The sequence below is a fragment of the Camelus dromedarius genome, chromosome 10 (genome assembly GCF_036321535.1).
Source record: "Camelus dromedarius isolate mCamDro1 chromosome 10, mCamDro1.pat, whole genome shotgun sequence".
NCBI lineage: Eukaryota > Metazoa > Chordata > Mammalia > Artiodactyla > Camelidae > Camelus > Camelus dromedarius.
The window spans coordinates 31,462,565-31,483,241 of NC_087445.1; the positions used below are offsets into that span (position 1 = coordinate 31,462,565).

At 37.1% G+C, this 20,677-nt stretch overlaps 1 protein-coding gene across 2 annotated transcripts in view; it reads left to right on the forward strand.

Annotated features, from left to right (window-relative positions):
• AK3 (adenylate kinase 3) overlaps nt 1-20,677 on the forward strand; it is a 27,793-nt gene continuing 7,116 nt past the window's right edge. Inside the window, exons 1-5 of one of the 2 annotated variants that reach the window (XM_010995236.3) lie at nt 1-295; nt 10,101-10,220; nt 10,470-10,642; nt 11,269-11,387; nt 17,546-19,605. In XM_010995236.3, the coding sequence (XP_010993538.1) occupies nt 145-295; nt 10,101-10,220; nt 10,470-10,642; nt 11,269-11,387; nt 17,546-17,666 (684 nt within the window). In that variant the 5' untranslated portion in view covers nt 1-144 and the 3' untranslated portion in view covers nt 17,667-19,605. Of the gene's footprint in view, nt 296-10,100; nt 10,221-10,469; nt 10,643-11,268; nt 11,388-17,545; nt 19,606-20,677 lie in introns of those variants that run through there. The other variant, XM_064490240.1, reaches the window with a different exon arrangement.

Consider the following 20,677-nt stretch of genomic DNA (forward strand, 5'->3'; position numbering starts at 1 on the left):
CGGGACCGCCGGGGCGGCTATCGCCTCACTTCCGGAAGCGCCTGGGCGCTGCGGTCGTCACCAGCCTGCATCGCTGCCAGCCGGCCGGCTCCGCGCCACGGAGCGGGAGAGCGCGCAGCCAGGCCCGGGCCTCTCTCTGCGGTCATGGGGGCGTCTGCGCGGCTACTGCGTGCAGCGATAATGGGGGCGCCGGGCTCCGGCAAGGGCACCGTGTCCTCTCGCATCACCAAACACTTCGAGCTGAAGCACCTCTCCAGCGGGGACCTGCTCCGAGACAATATGCTTCGGGGCACAGGTGGGAGCCCGGGCGGGAGGGGTGGCCGTGCTCTGTCGCCCGGGTGGGGATTTGTGGGCGGAGGGGCCCTGGCGGGGAAAGTGAGGATACGGGTCCAGGGTTTGGGGTGCAGCATCTCCCAGTTGTCGCCCCGGGCTGCTGAGCGACCGTTCCCCGTAAGTTCTGGTCTCCGTGGACAGCTTCAGGTAGGTTGAGGGAAGGAACTAGGAAGTTAGGACATGTCCGAAGTTAAAAGATTAAAGAAACCACGTGGTTTTGAGAGGCAAGTCCAGCCCCAGTCTCAGCTGCTCCTAAGGATCCATCGAGCTGTGTGTGGCTTATTCTCCCCCTGGCCTTGCCCCTGGCACTGTTAGCTCTTTCTTTTTTTACTTTTCTTTTTTTGTTAAACGTCATGGGATGTTCTGGTTCTGACCTTTCCCCCGTAATCTGAAGGTCGAGTGTTACTTACCCTCGTTGCTGTCACAGAATTGGCTTAGATGTTTGATACCCGCCCCGCCCAGAGGTTTCTTAGACGTGAAAGTATTCTTATGCATGGTTATCTGAAGGATTAGTTTCTCGCTCCAAATAAATTCTTACAACTCAGCACAAAATCTACTGAACAAACTGTACACGTTACAATGGGTGGATTTTATCTTATGTAAATTATATCTTAAAGTATGTGAAGTTAAAGTAAAGCACTCTCTCACTCCCTGCCTCAGTCCCATTCTTCGGAGGGGAACAGTGACATGTTTCCTTATAGAAATATGTTTATGTATAAGCACATATGTGTATGCCACTTATTTTATGCAATATGTAATCCTACTATATATGTATTCTGCACCAGTATGTTTTCACTTTTTATCTGGGATATCTTTACGTGAAAACATAGTAATCTATTTCATTATTTAATGTTTGTATAGGTTTCTATTTTTGAATCTACTATGATTTATTTAACTGACCCCCTGTTGATAGGTTATATAGGTTATTTCTAGATGGGATTTTTTTTTGTTTGTTTCAAAATACTGACATGTAAATGAAAAGAAGAATCATTTCACTGCTTTTAGCTTGTTTCTTGGAGTTCTTTGGTTCAGCACCTAATCTGGTGAATTATTACTTTTATTTTCCTCTTCTAACATTGATCTTTTAAAAATCCTTAAGTATTTTAAACTTTTCATAAGGTTAAACTGTTTGGCTCACTTGCTAAGTGTTCTTGATGCAACATAGTAGTTAGGTAATGATAAAAAACAGTCTCCAGTACTGCAGCCGATTGGGGCAAGGTTATCCAAAATGGAAAGGATTAAAGAATCCTTAAGCGATTCTCTGAAAAATAACTCAGCAATGAAGCATAACTGTGGTTAGAGAACACCTTCAGTGAAGAGTTAAAAATACATGAATTTGTGAAAACACAAAGTATTTTTTAAAATTTAATTTAGAGCATTGCTTTTAAGTAAAAAAAAATTTTTTTTAATTAAGAAACAAGCCTCTTATGGGGGAGGGTACAGCTCAAGTGATAGAGCACATGCCTAGCATGCGCAAGGTCCTGGGTTCAATCCCTAGTACCTCCATTAAAATAAATAAACCTAATAAACTCCCTCCCAAAACAAACAAACAAAACAAACAACAATTTTTTTTTAATAAAGAAAAAGAAACAAGCCTTTGCTTATCCTTAACATCCTATAACATTCCTGCTGTCCTATTCCTGGCTCCACAACATGAAAGAGGCCAGAGGGAGGGAGAAGAGGATCTCTGGGAAAGATGTTCAGCGTGCTTCAGGTGCCTGCTTTTTCTAGTCTTTACAGGCAATTCTTTAACAAAGAAAACAGAAAACAGAGTTTAAGGAGGTGTCATGAGATTGTTATTACAGATGTTCTGTATTTCAGGACTAAGAATATATTCTCAATAAATATTTGTGAATGGAATGGATATTTCCCACAGGATCAGAGCCAAAGGAGAGGTGTAATCTTTTATTTAAAAAAAAAATACTGCTTGGTGGAGGGCATAGCTCGGTGGTAGAGTGCCTGCTTAGCATGCACGAGGTCCTGGGTTCAATTCCCTGTACCTCCATTAAAACATAAATAAACCTAATTACCGCCCTGCACTAAAAAAAAATACTGCTTTATGTTTTTTGATATTAAGAGTAAAGTATATTATTATAAGGTGAGAAAAACATCTCACAAAAATATAAAAATGAAAATTAAATCCTCTATGATTCCACCACCCAGAGACAATTATAATTAATTCTTTGGGGCTTTTTCTTACATTGTTTTTTTTCTCTTTTTTTCTCTGCTGCATTTGTATGTGTTTACAAAATTGTTATATTCTAAATGATTGGTGAGATACTTTTTTCTCCCTTACTGTGAGTACATTCACTCATTAAGCATCTTTTAAATCATGTTTAATTTCATCAAGATTGCACAGTTATTATTTTAAACGTTTTCCTATTGTACACTTATGTTGTTAACCATTCTTTGCTATAATTAATACTGTTATGACTATGCTTGTACATGAACATTTGGCAACATCTCTACTTATTTTCTTTAAATAAATCCCCTAGTGTGGAATTTCTATAAGCATGGTACCATCAAGTACTGCTAAGGAAGGACAGTGTCAATTTACTTTCCAACCACTGTTTCATGATGGTGCTGTATTTTATAGGTAAAGTTTAAAAGCACCCCAGCGGATGTGATAAAGACACTGGAATTACGAGGCAACCTGTTGACAGCAGCAAACCTGAAGTAACTGTAGATGATCACTGAACTCTGGAGTCAGGGAACTTGAGTCTGTCCCTTTGTCATTAGTCCAGCCCTCATATTTGAAGATGAGGAAACTGAGTTCAAGAGAGGTTAAAGAACTTGCTCAATAATAAACAGTAGTTACTGGGAGACAAGGGTGAACACACAAATCTCCTTGTATGCCAATTAAATTACTCTTTCCATTATGCAGTATTTCGCTAATTGAGATTCATGAGATAATTTCAGGTAGAGAAAAAATTTTTAATCTCAAAAATAAAGTTCAAATTAAAAAATTAATAAAAATTTTTATTTCAAAGTATATTTGAAAAATAATAACTGGCACAACAATCCTTTAATTTCATGAACATTATAGCTTATTAAATTGAAAAACTGAATCGTTTTGAAGAAAATAGGAAATAATAGTTCAGTTATGGCAGCGATTGTAAGGTTGCCGTATGATTGCCCAAAGTTTGAGAAACTGCACTGCAGGTTAGCGCTTCTCAAAGACATACTCCTGGACTAGATGACTACCCTTTTTGAATGTCATTTGTCCTCATTTGTAAAGTGGGTAATTGAGCTCAAGAGGTAATCCTCAAAGCCTCTGTCGGCTCTCAAGATTCTGTATGTATGTCTAACGGAACTTCTATTATATACACCCATGCAGCATAGATGTGCCTAATTAGAGTGATACTGACAGTAGAGCACAATGTTTCTGTAATGGCAAAATTTTTTATTTGTAATAAGCAATACATTTACATGGTTTGGAATTCCAAAAGGAAATTTAGTGAAAAGATCCTTCCAGAGCTATTTCATGGACATATAATCCACTGTTTACCTCTTCTTCTCTGTTTTTTTGTTTTCTTTTTTATACAAGTGATAGTAAACTGTATATAGTATTTTCTACCTTTAACAATATTGCTTTCCATAAGGATTGCTCCATTTCTTTTTTTTTTTCAAACAAAATAAGTTAGGCCATTTAAAAATTCCATAGCTAGAATCCAGGATAATCCAGGAAGCTCTTCTCTCCATCCATCCATCCGTGAATTTGTCAAGCACCCAGTGTGTGCTGGGTACTGGAGATACAGGGACAAATCTTTCACTGGAGGTGCTCACAATCAGAACATGGGCAGGCAGGTGGCCAGTAGTTTACTCAGGCTGCCATAACAGAGTAAAACAGACCAGGCAGCTTAAACAGTAGAAATTTATTTTCTCCTAGTTCTGGAGACTAGAAATCCAAGATCGAAGTGCCAGCAGGGTTGGTTTCTGGTGCGGCTTTTCTTCCTGGCTTGCAAATGGCCACCTTCTCACTGTGTCCTCATGTGGCCTTTCCTCTGTTGTGTACATTCTAGATGTCTCTTCCTCTTCTATAAGGACACCAGTCACATTGGATTAAGGTCCCCCTTTATGACCTCATTTAACCTTAATTACCTCCTTAAGGGCCCCATTTTTAAAGACAGCCACACTGGGGGTCAGGGCTTGGGCATATGGATTTTAAGGGACAAAATTCAGTCCATACCAATGTGTAAATAGATAGTTTCAGCAGTGTGATAAATGCTCCAACAGAGACAAGTCTGTGACATTACAGAAGTTCAGAGGAGAAACTTTTGGTTACCTTGGAGGTTCAAGGACACCGCACCATGAAGGGCCCTTTAAGATGTATCTTGAAAGATGAGTAAGAGCTTATCAGGCAACAGAGAGGGGAAAGAAGCTTGTGCAAAGACTAGGAGGACCCAGAGTATGCGGGGCTCTTGCTGGGGCCATGGTTTGAGGGTGGGGTGCAAATGGCGGGAAGGTAGGTGGGGGAGAGTTAAGATGAGGCCAGAGCCACTTGGGCTTTTATACAGTTCTTAGTTGAGATTTTGTCCTGAAGCAGAGTAGGGATGGGAGGACTGTAGACCTGGAATAGGAATTCTTTTAGGTTCTTCACTGAAGAGGAGTCAGATTGGGTGATGGTTGGAGGGAGGACCAATGTCAAGGGAGATTTTGATTTTCAGTATAATTCTTGTGAAATATCCCATGCATGAAGGTATTATAATTTGTATGATGGTTAGAAGAAGAATAAAATGAATACTTATTTGCCCACCAGTTCTTTGGGGTCCCCATCTATGCCCCCCATCACATCTCCTTCCTGTCCCCTAGAGGTAACCACTGTGTTGACTCAGAGCCTCTAATTATTTGAGAAAGTTTTTTTTTTTTAAGCCCTTGATTGGGTATAAAGCTATCATTTGACTCATTCCCTCTTGTTCTCCTAGTTTTATTTTGTTTTGTTTAAACGTGTTATTAAAATTTTATGTATGTTATAACAATGTTAAAAGCAACTTTGGCAGGAACTAGGTTAATTCTCTGTAGCCCTTTCTCTTGGTATATATCGAAGAGAACTGTATTTACAGTTGGCCAGGCCCCTCATTTGTACTTCATAATTGCTCAGACAATTAAGTTGTTTCCAGCTTACTCAGATATGAGGTGTGGTTGGTTTGGGTAGTATTGTAAGAATGACCAGACATTAAAAGGAGATACAGAATTAAAAATGGCTTTTTATATAATACAAACACCATCTCTCAGATTAATGTTTCCATGTTTTAGAATTTGATTATTATCCTTAAAATTAGAAGTTAGTTTTAATCCTTCTGTGTTTTCCTTTAACCTTCCTCTTCTATTTTTATTTGTGTGTAACTTTATAGATAAGTTTATTTTGAATAATGCACGTTTAAACTAGTTCCTTTGTAGGGGGAGGGTATAGCTCAAGTGGTAGGCTGCATGCTTAGCATGCATGAGGTCCTGGGTTTAGTCCTCTAAGAATAAATAAATAAGTAAACCTAATTACCTCCCCCCTACCAAAAAAAAAAAAATCAGCATCTAAACTAGCTTTTTGTGTTTTGTAGGTGTGGAAGCTCCCAAATTAATTTTTTTGAATCTAAAAGGAAATCATTTTTTAATGAGGAGTCTATTTATATACAGTATTAAATTATAGGCAGTCAAGGGAATAAAAATTTACTAAGTGTTCAAAAAATATGCTGGACAAATCCTTGCATAATTTTGGAAGTGGGTAAAAACTTGAAATGTAATAAACAAATGGCTTAGACTTTGACATAGAGTTGAATCTTTTTTTATTTTTCCTTTAAATGAAGCATGACAGGCTTCAGATTTTAATAACTTTTATAAATAAATGTTTTTTGATACAGAAATTTATTAATGATAATGAAAAAGATTATTAGACCATAGGACTATCTAGTCACAAAACAAAATATTTGGATGTTTTTAATATTAACAGTTTTAATGACAATTGTCTCTGAGTAGTGTTGGGATTGTGAGTGGCTTTTTCTTTTGTTTTGCCTACTAGGTATTTTTCATCTTTCCCTTTTTTTAAACATCTTTATTGAGATATAATTCACATGCCATAAATTAACCCTCTTAAAGTATGATTCATTGTTTTTTATCCTATTCAGAATTATGCAGCCATCACCACAACCAATTTTAGGACTTTTTTCTACCCCAAAAGGAATCCTATTCCCATTAGCAGTCACTCCTCATTTTCCCCCATGCTCCCAGCCCTGGGCAACCACTGACCTTCCTTCTGTCTCTATAGATTTGCCTACTCTGAACGTTTCATCTAAATGGAATTATGTCTGGCTTTTGTGTCTGGAATTTTCCACTTTGCATGTTTTCAGAGTTCATACACTTTGTAACATGTATCAGTACTTCTTTTTTATGGCTAAGTAGATAATTTTATGAGTATACCACATTTTATTTATCCACTTGTCACTTGATAAACATTTGGGTTGTTTCCCCTTTTTGGCTATCGTGAATAATGTTGCCTTGAACATTTCATACATAAGTTTTTATGTGAACTTATGTTTTTATTTCTTTTGAAAAATAAACCTAGGAGTGGAATTGCTATGTCATATAACTCTGTTTAACCTTTTGAAAAACTGCCACACTGTTTTCCCATTTGGCTATACCATCTATAATCCTACCAGCATTATGTAGGGGTTTCAGTTTCTCAGCATTCTTGTCAACCCTTGTTATGTATTTTTGATTATGGCCAGCCTGGTGAGTGTGAAGTGGTAACTCACTGTGGTTTCCACTTGTTATTTCCTTAGTGACTAATGATGTTGAACATCTCTCCAAGTGTTTATTGGCCATTTGTGTATCTGCTTTTTGTATTCAGATCCTTTGCCCTTTTAAAAAATATGTGTTGTCTTTTTATTGTTGAGTTGTAACATTACTTTAGATATTCTAGATAAAGGTTCCTTATTAGATACATGATTTACAGAAATGTTCTCCCATTCAGTGGATTGTCTTTTCACTTTTGTGATGGTGTTTTTGAAGCATGAAAGTGTGAAATTTTAATGAAGTCCAGTTAAGAGTTTTGTAGTTTTAGCTCTTACAATTAGGTCTATGATACATATTGAGTTAATTTTTTTATATGGTGTTAGGTAGAGGTCCACCTAACCTAACTTATTTTGTAGATGGATATTCAGTTGTCCCAGCACCATTTATTGAGAAGACTATTCCTTCCCCCAGTGAACTGTCTTGGTATCCTTGTAGAAAATCAATTGACCGTAAATGTAAGGGGTTCCTTCTGGGCTCTCAATTCTGTTCCATTAATCTATATGCCTATCTTTATAGTTCCAACAGTCTTTTGAAATCCGAAGTGTGTGCCCTCCAACATAGTTCTTCTTTTTCAAGATTGTTTCAGCTAGTCTGGGTCCCTTGTATTTCCATGTGAAATTTACAGTCATTTTGTCAATTTCTGCAGACACCAACTGGGATTTTGATAGGATTGCATTGAATCTATAGATCATTTTCAGGGAATATTGCCATCTTAATATTAACTTTTCAAATCCATGAATATGAGCTGCCTTTCCATTCAGTTATGTCTTTAGTTTCTAACAACAGTGTTGTAGTTCTCAGACTACCAGTTTTGTACTTTTTTTTAAAAGGTACATTGCCAAGTTTTTTATTCTTTTTGACACAATTGTAAATGGAATTTTCTTAATTTTTAATTTCACTTTCGTATTGTTCATTTTTATATACTGTTGATCTTGTACCCTGCAATTTTGCTAAACTCATTTATTAGTTCTAATAGTTTTTTAGTAGATTCCTTAGGATTTTCTATATACAAGATCATATCATCTGCAAATAGAGTATTTTACTTGTTCCTTTCTGGATGTCTTTTAGTTCTTTTTCTGGACTGATTGACCTGGCTGCAGTCTATGGTACAATGTTGAAGTGGCAAGAACAGATCATCTTTTCCTAAGGCTATTCTTATATTTAATATGAAATTAAGTACTTTATTAATCCCCTGTCAATCCATTTTGTTGCCATTAGTTGCGGGTTTAGAAGAGGGCTTGGCCTGAAGAGTGAAAAGGGAGGGGAGGGTCCAATAGCAGTTTTGCGGACTCAGCCCTGGAGAATTCCAAGTTTTCTCCCAAACACTGTAAATAAGTTGGAGCTCTATGTCCCCCAGAGCAGTGGTCAGAATCCTGATGACAGAGGTGCACACATATGTTTGTGGACCTTCCCAAGAGGGCATTTTAGTGAGTCCTGAGTGCTCTTGGAACTTAGGGCCTCTTCCAGAAGCTGTTTGGAAACCCTGGCAGTACACCTGTCAAATGGCAGCCAGTTTTCATGCAAGTCATGTGCTTAGTTAGAAATCTAAAGTTTCACGGATTTGACAATTTAGAATCTGTTCTGAAGTCAGTATGTCAACTCATACCAAGAATTATGAAAACAGTCATAAACTTTGGCTCTTTTTATCTCTGACTCCTGAGAACTTATCCATCAGAAATAACTTAGAAGCACCCCCACCCCCCCAAAAAAAAGAGAGAAGGAAAAGAAAAAGAGTGTTAAGATCTTTAAAAGCAGCAGTGATAGGGAAAAATCAAGACTAATTTAAAGAGTTTAAATGACCAACAGTGTGTACTGCCGTGATAGAGTGTGTATATATCTATATAAATATATAAATATATACATAGAGAGATATAACATAGATATATATTTATGGAGTATTACAGTTACCAAAAATGACTAAATGAATATATAAAATCACTGAAAAGTATTTACACAATGATACTAAGTGAAAAAAGAACACAAAACTATAAATACACAGATTATTACAGTGGTATTATAATTAGGGATATATATAAATAGTTTGGTAAGAGTTGATGAGGAATTAAAATACTATCGTGTAAGAATGACATTTAGTTGTAGGTAATATTTTTATTTTTTTGGTGGGGAGACAATTAGATTTAATATATTTATTTATTTATTCATTTATTCATTCATTTATTTATTTAATGGAAGTACTGAGGATTGAACCCAGGACCTCGTGCATGCTAAGCATGCTCTCTGCCATTGAGCTATACCCCACCCCCCTGGGTAATATGTTTAGATTGTTCATAAATTCTTTTCCAGGGTGTTTTATTAATAAAAATGTAACACAATTATGGTGCTAATCTGGTCAAAAACTGAATTGTGATAGCAGGATCTATTTTAGAGGAAAAGAAAAAGCTCTACAGTAACATGATTGCAGGCACTTAAACTGAGCCACTTAAAATAATGATTATTTCAATTTCTTATTTAAAAAGAAAATAATTTCAGTTAGTCTATATATTTTTTCTCAATATTTTTCTTTTTTTTTTTAGCTGCTGCTTTTGTTTTTTTTTTTTTAATAGAGGTACCGGGGATTGAACTCAGGACCTCATGCATGCTAAGCAGGCACTACCACTGAGCTATTTCCCTCCCCCTTATATATATATTTTTTTCCTGATAGAAAATTTAGAAAGTACAGAAAAGTGCAAATATGTAAAAAAAAAAAATCACATAATTCTATCACACAGAGATGACTACTGTTAACATATTGGTCTATAGCTTTCCATTATTTTTACGTTTACATATTTTGACATAATGGAGATTTTGAAATAGGCAGATTATTTTGTTCCCTCTGTTTTTATCACAAAAGTTGATGATGCATATTTTCATCTGAGTATGCTACCCAGAGGTCTTCTTTAGGCAAACGGGTTCCCTGAGGCCTAGAATGGGACAGAACAAATGCTCTCGCTGATTTGCATTTTTTCCTGCCTCTGCTATAGAAATTGGTGTGTTAGCCAAGACTTTCATTGATCAAGGGAAGCTCATCCCAGATGATGTCATGACTCGGTTGGTCCTTCATGAGTTGAAAAATCTCACCCAGTATAGCTGGCTGTTGGATGGTAAGTGGAATATTGAGAATATTTCAGGTACCCAAAATGATGTGTGCAGACAGGAGAGTGAGCATTTCACAGGCTACAGACAGACATCCCAGGTGGTGGGCAGGGGGCCCGAGAGCTACTATTTACCACCCTGGTGTTTTGGGCCAGCCATCTTCTGGTGTTAATTGCTTATGTTCAGATTCCTCAATGTTAACGAATTTTCTTCCTTCTTCCCTTTCTTCCTTTGTTCATTTTTTTTAATTTCTCGAGGCTTTCCAAGGACACTTCCACAGGCAGAAGCCCTGGATAGAGCTCATCAGATAGACACAGTGATTAATCTGAACGTGCCCTTTGAGGTTATCAAGCAGCGCCTCACGGCTCGCTGGATCCATCCAGGCAGTGGCCGTGTCTACAATCTTGAATTCAACCCTCCCAAAACCATGGTGAGTAGTTGTGTTGGAACTGACTCTGCCTTCCACGTAGTCGATGGTTTCCAGACCTCTTGCCCTCACAGATGACTTTGGATGCCCTTAGATGACCAGAACTCCTGAGGGCATATTTTCAGGGTACTTGGTGTAGTCAGCTAGGCTAGTCCAGTTAGCTTGGTAGTAAAGGCATCCCCAGGAGTAACAGGGATTTGTTATTCCTTCAGAAGCATTGATTGATTTCCTACTCTGCATCAGGGAGTGTGTTAGAAGTTGGGGCAATGGGGATTAGCTTGGTTTATTTAGGTCTTGTAGCTGAAATTCCTAGTCTGTAGCTGAATCTTTCTGTGTATGTATACACACACACACACACACGTATTCACACATGTATAATATGAAAATATTTAGAGACCACTTAGAAAACCCTTTGCTCTAAGGAGAAGGTGACTGACACTGTGGAAATGATCCTGGGGTCTTACAGCTCTGTGTTGAAATGACCTGGGTTTGGATTTGATTCCATTTATTTAAAAGCACATTTTTGTGCTTGGTGCTTGCACAGATAAGATGTCTGTCTGAACTACCTATAAAAATCTCCTTAAAAACTATGGTATTATTGATGCTAGTGTCTTCTAACTCCTGTTTAGGGCATTGACGATCTGACTGGGGAGCCTCTTGTTCAGCGTGAGGATGACAGACCAGAGACGGTTGTCAAGAGACTGAAAGCTTACGAAGCCCAAACAGAGCCCGTCCTGGAATACTACCAGTGAGTCTGTCACTTTTCTGAATTTCTCTTATGTGAGGCACTTGTATGATATATCATTTTGTATGATGAAGCAGTAAATTATTTTTTATTATCCATGCTTTACAGCCAAAATGCTAAAACACCATTAGATCTAACTCAAATTGGTTTTAATGATGACAGAAATGTATTTGCTTATGTAACAGAGAAGTCCAGAAGGTAGTTTGGGCTTCAGTTGCCCCTAGGTTTGATCAGAATTTTGCCATCCTCTCAGCTTTGTATAGGCTTCCTGCATAGTTGCAGACAGTTGCCAGGAACAGCTACAGTGTCCTCTTTATGAAAGGCTAAGGGGTCACCTTTCCCCCAATGAACAAAAGCTCTAGATTGAACCAACTTGAACAGCCACTGTGGTCAGGGAATGCCTTGCATTTTAGACCCAGGTTACTGCCCATTCCTGAACCGGTCCCTGGGATGGGAGAGATTACACTGATTGGTCTACGCCCAGAGTGGGGAGTGGGTCAGTCTCTCCCAAACTTTGCTGTCTGGTATCAGGAGGGTTGGAATGAATGCTGGGGAGGCAAACCTAATAGTGCTCACTACCTGTGACAACAGCATAGAAGAGTCTCAAAGGGCAACTAATCCTCAGATATCTGTTTGGCAAATAGTCTTTAAAAGCTTATATTCTGATATGGTTTTGTTAGCCCTTGAGAGAATTCATACCCCACAACAAATTTGGGAACACTACTGAATTAGTATTTGCCTCAGGCTAAGAAACAGTTCAGCTTCTTTACTCAGCCTTTCCCCTCTCCTAACAGGGGATTGATTACATCCACTTTCATCTATTTACTTCCTGAGTAATGACTCAGCACCAAGACTGTCCAGTGTTGTGGTTAGAGCAGACTCTGGAGCCAGACAGCCTAAGTTCAAATCCTAGTTCGCCATTTATTAACTTGGCATTAAACCTCTTGCTTAACCTCTGTTTTCTGCTCTGTAAAAGAGAGGTGAGAATAGAAAGTTGAAAGATGGAGTTAATATGTGTAACTCTTAGAATTGTGTCTGACACATAGCACTATATAATTATTACCTATTATTATTGTTCTTGTTGTAATGGTATAACTATGCAGTGAAACCTGAAGCAACAGTCTCCAAATTATTTTAACAGTTATTTCTGGAGGGTGAAATTACAAGGAAGTTGGCGATTCACTTTCTATAGTAGTTGTTGCTATAATTTGGTGATTGTATAATGAGCCAGGCTCTGCAGATTACCAGCTGTGTGGACCTGGGCAAGGGCTTTTCACCTCTGTGCACAAATTCTTCATTTGTAAAGTCAGATCAGTATTGAATAGTACCTACTTTATAGAGTTGTAAAGGAAATTAAGTGAGAGAGTCCAGGTAAAGACTTACAACAGCCCTGGCACTGTAAATCACTCAGTGTTAACAATTATTATTTACTCTGTTGACACTGTGCTAGGCCCTTGGTCCACACAGATAACTAGACCCAGTTCCTGCCAAGCCCCAAAGAAACTCACCTTTATGACGCAGAGTGCTGGGTAAACGCTACTGATCATACAATGTTATGTGTTTATATCAATCAGGAACCTAATTCACACTAGCTTAAGCAAAAGGGAAATTTACTGGTCATGTAACTAAAAGGTGCAAAGGTAGATGGCTGGGTCCAGGTGTTTGGTGTCATCAGGCCTCGGTCACACTCAGCTCCATTTTCCTGTGTTAGCTTCAATCTCAGGTGGGCTCTCCCTGTGTGAGCCCCTCAGCATTAGAGCTCATCTCCTACCAGTTCATCTACCTCAGCAGAAAAGAGAGCCTCTGCCTGCAAAAGTCCTGGAATTAAGACTGACTGGCTCTAATCATGTCTATCCTGGAAGCTGGGAAGTGGAGACAGTCTCATTCCAATCTCATAGACTGAGTTTGGTGAAGAGATTGTTTCCCAAAAGGGGTTTGTTATTCATTCAAAAGTAACCAGAAGAAGGGAGAACACATTGTTCCTGAGCTGATAATAACACTGCCAGGCTATTAATAGAGGTAATAACCGAATGCAGTGGAAGTACACTGGCTGTAGGGATTAGTTCTGTAAAACATGGGAAGGAAAGTTGGGGAAAGCTGAGATGAAGTGGATGGCCCAGGTCACTGTCTCAGGAGATACCCTAGTCTTTCTAGGCTTCTGGCTTTTGTCCCTCTTGCTATTAATTGAAGCATTTCCTTCTAAGCTCCTGTGCACAGAACTAGAACTGGACTTAACCAACAGTGTACAGTGGCATTGGCAACAACCTTAGCAAGAGTCAGCATTGTAATTTTAAAATACTGACAGTTGTATTGTTGTTTTTAGAACTCTTCTCAGCTGTGGGACATTTGATAGCATAATTAGATGTGTTTAAAAGCAACATGATGCTCTTACTCTTTAGAGGACTGATAGCTGAAGCTGATTCTATTTTATTCCATAGAAATTCAGGTGACAAATGTTCATCCAAAGTACAGCTTTAGGATTGAAAAGGTGCCTATAGTTGTTCCCCCAGTAATTAACCCACTTGTGACATTGGCTTGATTTTAAGATGTCTCTTCAAGAGGCTTACAGCAGTTAAGAAGCTTAACAAGATGGCTGTGAATTTAGAAGCAGGAGGGCTTTAGCAGATGTTTCTTACAAAGAAAACAGTGGGAATTATTTTAGTCTTAACTGTAACCAATCTTATGAGGTAATCAGAAAGGAATACTTTTGTCCCCAGTGAAACATCTTAAAATCTAGTGGAAAGGTTACAGAGGTATGACTGATCCTATTTTTAGAAAGCAATATACCCTAGTTCTTCATTTGTTCTTATGAAGCCTTTAAGCCAGTGTGTGTATGAGTGAGGTTGGAGAAGGGTAAACAAGAGGAATGCCAGAATCACTGGCAGGAGTCTGTGTTTTGAAAAGCAGCCCCTGGATTCTGATTCTCCTCACCATCGAAACTCCAGGAAAGTGGAATGAATAGGCTTTGGCTGCTGGTAACGATCCAGACAAATCTGCCTGGAAAGAAATGGAGAAAGCAAACAGGAAACCCAATAAAGACAACACTTTTTTTATTCTCCTTTCCTCTAAAATTCAGAAGGAGAGCATAGAGGAAAAAAATAAACCTAGGTGAAAAGAAGGAAGGATAATCAAGTATTAGAAAGCTGTTTTGCAAACGCATAAGTAGAGAAAGCTAAGGGTGTTCTGGTGTCTGGCAGGCACTATGTTTGGAAACCTACCGTTTTGGTGATTTGAGCTAATACCTTACATTTCTAATAGTTTTATCAGTAAGTAAGGAAATGGATTTTAAAAAGGATTAAATGAACTATTATATGTAAAGCACTTAGAATATGCTAAAAAAAAAATTGACAGGTGCTATTATTTTTTAAGTAACCATTTCTGTTAGCCAGAGGGCATAACTGAAACTAAAATCTGTTTTCCAACACCCAGCCAAGTGCCTTTCTCTCTTCATTACACAGACCTATACTTACTGAGACCCTTAAATCCACACTATCATCTTTTAAGAATCACTGAAAAGCTCATTAGGAAGACTCAGGTCTCTGTGCGTGGGGGTGTTTTCTTTCCTTTTCTTAAAATTGAAGTATAATTGACATACAATATTATATTAGTCTCCAGTGTGCAATACAGTGATTCAGTATTTTTATACATTACCAAATGATCACAAGTCTAGCTACCATCTGTCACCATACAAAATTAATACAGTATTACTGACTCTATTCCTTATGATGTACATTACATCCCCATGACATTTATTCTATAACCAGAAGTTTGTACCTCTTAATCTTCCTCACCTATTTCCCTTATTCCCCTACCTCCCTCCCCTCTGGCAACCACCAGTTTGTTCTCTGTATCTGAGTCTGTTTCTGTTTTGTTATGTTTATTCATTTGTTTCTTAGGTTCCACATATAAGCGAAATGATACAATATTTGTATTTCTCTGTCTTACTTCATTTAGCATAATACCCTCTAGGTGCATCCGTGTTCTTGCACATGACAAGATTTTATTCTTTTAAATGGCTGAATAATATTACACTGTATGTACATACTACATCTTCTTTATGCATTCCTCCATTGATGCACACTTAGGTTGTTTCCGTATCTAGGCTTTTGTAAATAATGCTACCGTGAACATGGGGGTGCATATAGCTTTTCAAGTTTTTTTTTTTCTCTTTGATAAAAACCAAAAGTAGAATTGCTGGATCATACTGTAATTCTATTTTTAATTTTTTGAGAAACCTCTACACTTTATTCCTAGTGCCTGCACCAATTTACATTTCCACCAACCGTGCATGAGGGTTCCCTTTTCTCCACGTCCTCATCAACACTTGTTATTTTATTTTTTTGCTTTTTGATAAAAGCAATTTGATAAAAGGTATGGTTTTGGTCAGGTCATTTTGGTTTTGATTTGCATTTCCTGATGACTAGTGATGGTGAACATCTTTTTATGTGTCTCTTGGCCATCTGTGTGTCTTCTTTGGAAAAATGTCTGCTCAGGTCCTCTGCCCATTTTTTAATCAGGTTCTTTGTTTTTTGGATGTTGAGTTGTATGAGTTTATATATATATATAGGATATTAACCCCTTATCAGATATATTGTTTGCAAGTATCTTCTCCCATTCAGTAGGCTGCCATTTTATTTTGTTGATAGTTTCCTTGGCTATGAAAAAGCTTTTTAGTTTGATGTAGTCCCATTTGTTTAACTTTGCTTTTGTTTCTCTTGCCTGAGGAGACATATCCAAAAAAAAAGTTACGACTGATGTCAAAGAGCATACTGCCTATGTTTTCTTCTAGTAGTTTTATGGTTTCAGGTCTTACATTTAAGTCTTTAGTCCATCTTGAGTTTATTTGTGTAGAGGGTGTGAGAAAATAGTCCAGTCTGATTCTTTTGCATGTAGCTGTCCAGTTTTCCTGGCCCCATTTACAGAAGAGGCTACTTTTCCCCCACTGTATATTCTTGCCTCCTTTGTCATAGATTAATTGACCATATAAGTGTAGGTTCATTTCTGAGTTATCTGTTTGGTTCCATTGATCTATGTTCCTGTTTTTGTGCCAGTACTATACTGTTTTGATAACTGTAGCATTATAGTATAGTCTGAAGTCAGGGAGCCTGATTCCTCCAGCTCTTTTCTTCTTTCTCAAGACTGTTTTGGCTATTGGAAGTCTTTTTGTGTTTCCATACAAATTTTAACATTTTTGTTCCAGTTCTGTGAAAAATGTCATTGGTGTTTGATAGAGACTGCATTGTATCTGTAGATTGCCTTGGGTAGTATAGTCATTTTTAACAATATTAATTCTTCTGATCCATGAACACAGTATATCTTTCCATTTGTTTGTGTTGTTTTCAGTTTCTTTATTTGATGCCTTATAGTTTTCCAAGTATAGGTCTTTTACGTCCTTGGTTAGATTTATTTCTAGTATTTTTTTTTTTGATGCATTTGTAAGTGGGATTGTTTTCTTAATTTCTGATAGTTTGTTATTAGTGTATACAAATGTGTCAGATTTCTTTAGTATTAATTTTGTATCCTGCAACTTTACTGAATTCATTTATTAGTTCTACTAGTTTTGGGGTGGCATATTTAGGATTTTTTATATATAGTATCATGTCATCTGCAAACAGTGACAGTTTTATTTCTTCTTTTCCAATTTGAATTCCTTTTTTTTTTTCTTGTCTGCTTGCTGTGGCTAGGACTTCCAACGCTATGTTCAATAAAAGTGGTAAGAGTGAGCATCCTTTTCTTGTTTCTGATCTTAGAGGAAATGCTTTCAGCTTTTCACTGTTGAGTATGATGTTGGCTGTTGATTTGTCATAGGTGGCCTTTATTACAGAGTTATGTTCCCTCCATACCCACATTGTTTAGTGTTTTTATCATAAATTTATTGTGAATTTTGTCAAAAGCTATTTTGCATCTATTGAGATGATCATCTGATTTTATTCTTCAATTTATTAATGTAATATATCACATATTTTCAGATATGTAAACATCTCTGCATTCCTGGGATAAGTCCCATTTGATCATGGTGTATGATCCTTATTGTTGAATTTGGTTTGCTAACATTTTGTTGAGGATTTTTGCATTTATGTTCATCAGTAACATTGACCTGTGATTTTCTTTTTTTGTGGTGTCAGACTTGTCTTTTTCTTTTTCTTTTTTATCATCTTTAGGAAAAAAGGGGTGTTGGAAACATTCTCTGGAACAGAAACCAACAAGATCTGGCCACATGTATATGCGTTCTTACAAACCAAAATTCCACAAATAAACGAGAAAGCACCAGTTACTCCGTGAGAAAAAGTGCGTATAACATAAGATGAGTAGAAGCTCCTCTGTGCATTTAGAAGTTCCTTGTCCTAAGAATCTTGCATGTATAAATTCTTTGACAATTGTATTAGTTTTATTTCTACTGATTTTATTCTGGAAATTAAGGATGTGCCAAATGAGTCATAGAGAAAGATTCTTCTTTTGAAATATCTAGTGTGTTTTATTATCTTCTATGGGTGTGCAATTCAAAAACACCAGAGGTGTCTAACTTTTGAAAAATCTTGAGCATAATTAAAAGAGCAATTAGTAATAATCTAAACTTTTGTTCAGAAGAAAAGTGGTTGATAAAATTTCCTTATTTTTTGGAAAAGTAAAAAAAAATTCTAAGTCATTTATGGAAAGCATCTTATCAGAGGCTTTTGTGTAGACCGATGCCAAAAAAAAGAGATCTCTAGCACCGTGGTAAAGTTTTATGGGACACTATGTCTATAAAATTCCAGAAAAAAAAGCAACTGGATTTATAGATTAGTTGCAGGATGAAAGTTCACTGCTGCCTTTTAATGACCTAACTAAAACAAACAGACTGCCAGATATTTCTCCAGCAAAAATGGGATTATCCCAGATCAGTAGAAAATTGCAATTTGGGGTCTGTAACCATGGTGAGCCACATGTGCAAATGAGCCATGGTGTGCAAATCCTCTGCACAGCAAGGGAATGAGAATGCTTTTATAGAGGGTAAAAGGAAGTTGGGAGGGCTGTAGTAAACAAAGAGTGCATGGCTTTTCATTGGCTGAGTCCTTGCCTGGAAAGAAGAGTGTGTCTTCTTCCTGTTGGGCTCCACTGTCTTCACAAGGCATGAGGGCTCCCCCTTCTGGTCTTCTATTTTAATTAAGGTTTCTGTTTGTTAGTGTTTTTACACTTTACACTAGCAAACTTACAATAGCCATATATGCTGCATTTTGTTGTTAAACATACTGTTTACTCTAAAATTTCAATTTGCTATAAAAATGTATCAGTTAGCATATAGGAAAATATATTTTCCTGTGACTTATTTTCTCTTGAAAATACTTGAGTACTGAGGGATATTTGTTAGAGACTGACACCATAAGTTCTTGCAAAGCACCGAAGTTGAATTTTCAGTAGAAAATTTATCAAATACTTGTCTTTTCAGACAAGGTTACTCAGGTTAAGAAATGTGTGCTTTGGGAACTACTTGCCAGTTTCTCTTTTTGATCTAAATGTATGATCTGCCTTAATGAGTAACAAATTAAACTACAACCAAAAAAAGAAAAAAGCATAAAAGAAAACCTAGGGTACTAGGTAAAGTAAGCACACTTTGTCATTAAGAAATAGATCAGGTTTGCCTGAGGAAAATTCACTTGACATAAATAACAATCTTAATTCGTAAACAGGTGTAGCAATTACAGGATTTACACAACATGTTTAAAAAGACCAGGAAACTAATTGATTTTGCTTGGAAGAGTTCTTTACTCCTAATCAAAGAAGGTGACACCTACTAGTGTTCACTGCTATCCTACCTTAAAGGGGAAGAATCTGCCAGTGAATGTAATCCAAGCAGCCATTTTTAAATGAAGATGATTTGATTCTCTAGTGGGGCGACAGGATACATGCTTATGTACTGTAGCCTGGTGGGGAGAATGAGGTAATATGAGGTTAAGGAGAAATCAGACAATGTCTTCAATGGCAATATCTACACTTAGTTGGTGCTAGGTCAAATGAAACAAATGAAACATTGTACAAGCTGTTATTAACTGCCTTTGAAAATTTGGCCCATTTTATTCCAACCACTGAAAATACAAATGCCAGCAAGTGATTCTCTTATGTATTTTGTGGGAAAAAAACTTATTTTTCTTTCTTTTGATTTTTAAAAGTTCAGTGTTGATCTTTTGAAAATGTACCAAGGCTTTTAAAAAGGATTACAATAAACATTTCATTATTTACAAAAGCTTCCTTTAATGCCTTATTTGAATGTTAGTATCATATGCTTTTCTTAAAATGTTGTGAACTACTAAACTTATGAATTATCAAGCATACATTAATATCAACATATTAGAATTAAATGGAAATTTAGAACTATGGATATTACTTTGGTAATTTACAGGGCACACTCTCTCACCTTCTGTTCTGCTGCCCTGATGTCTCATTGGTTTCTGAATTAGTGACTGCTTTCTAATAACTGTCTTAAAACAGTACATACGCTGGTTTCATTTTCTATCTCCTGCTATAGTATTAGCACCAACCTGGCCTTCTTGACACCTTAGATTTGGAAATCCAGAAGGATAGAAGAACATGAAAATTAAGACCCTTCTTCCTGTGATCACTCCTCCCCACCCCTAAAACAACCCAAAGTTTTGCACATACATCCATTTGGGTAATGCCTGCACTATTACAAAAAGAACTTATTTTCTGCTGTAATAACTATAATTATGATTTATGTGCCACATGGAAATATGTCTGGAGCTGAATGCCAAGGCTAGAAGCTAATATACCTTAGTTAAAGGCTAATAAGAACAGTATTTCAACCCATCACCCCTGTTTCCTGGAGTACAACACTTATTTTGGTACACCTTTCATAAGCAGGGTGTGCTGTTGGAAGTGCAAATTGGCAGTTAGTACCATCTGGCAATTTTATTTCTCAATTCCATTTGAAATGGCTGATTCTAAACTGTAGCCCAGGGCTGCTTTTCCCTCAGCTATTTACAATGGCACTTGAGCAAAATAAAATATTTTGGACATTCATTTTTAGACAAATTTTACCTATGTTAAAAGCAAATCATGATAATTACAGACCTCACCTCAGATTATATTAAATTGCTGTAACCAATAGCAAGAATAAATTGTATTTTGAAGTATGTTTAAAAGTTGTCTTTTCACTGACAAAAAGAAAATATTCCCAGGCTCTGGTAAACTGCAGAAATAGCCTTCCTACCTTTGCCATTCAAGATTCTGAAACACAGTCAAAATAGTTTAGCTGTGTTTAAAGCTTCTGGTAAAAGTTTTGTAGAGTCCATACCCTA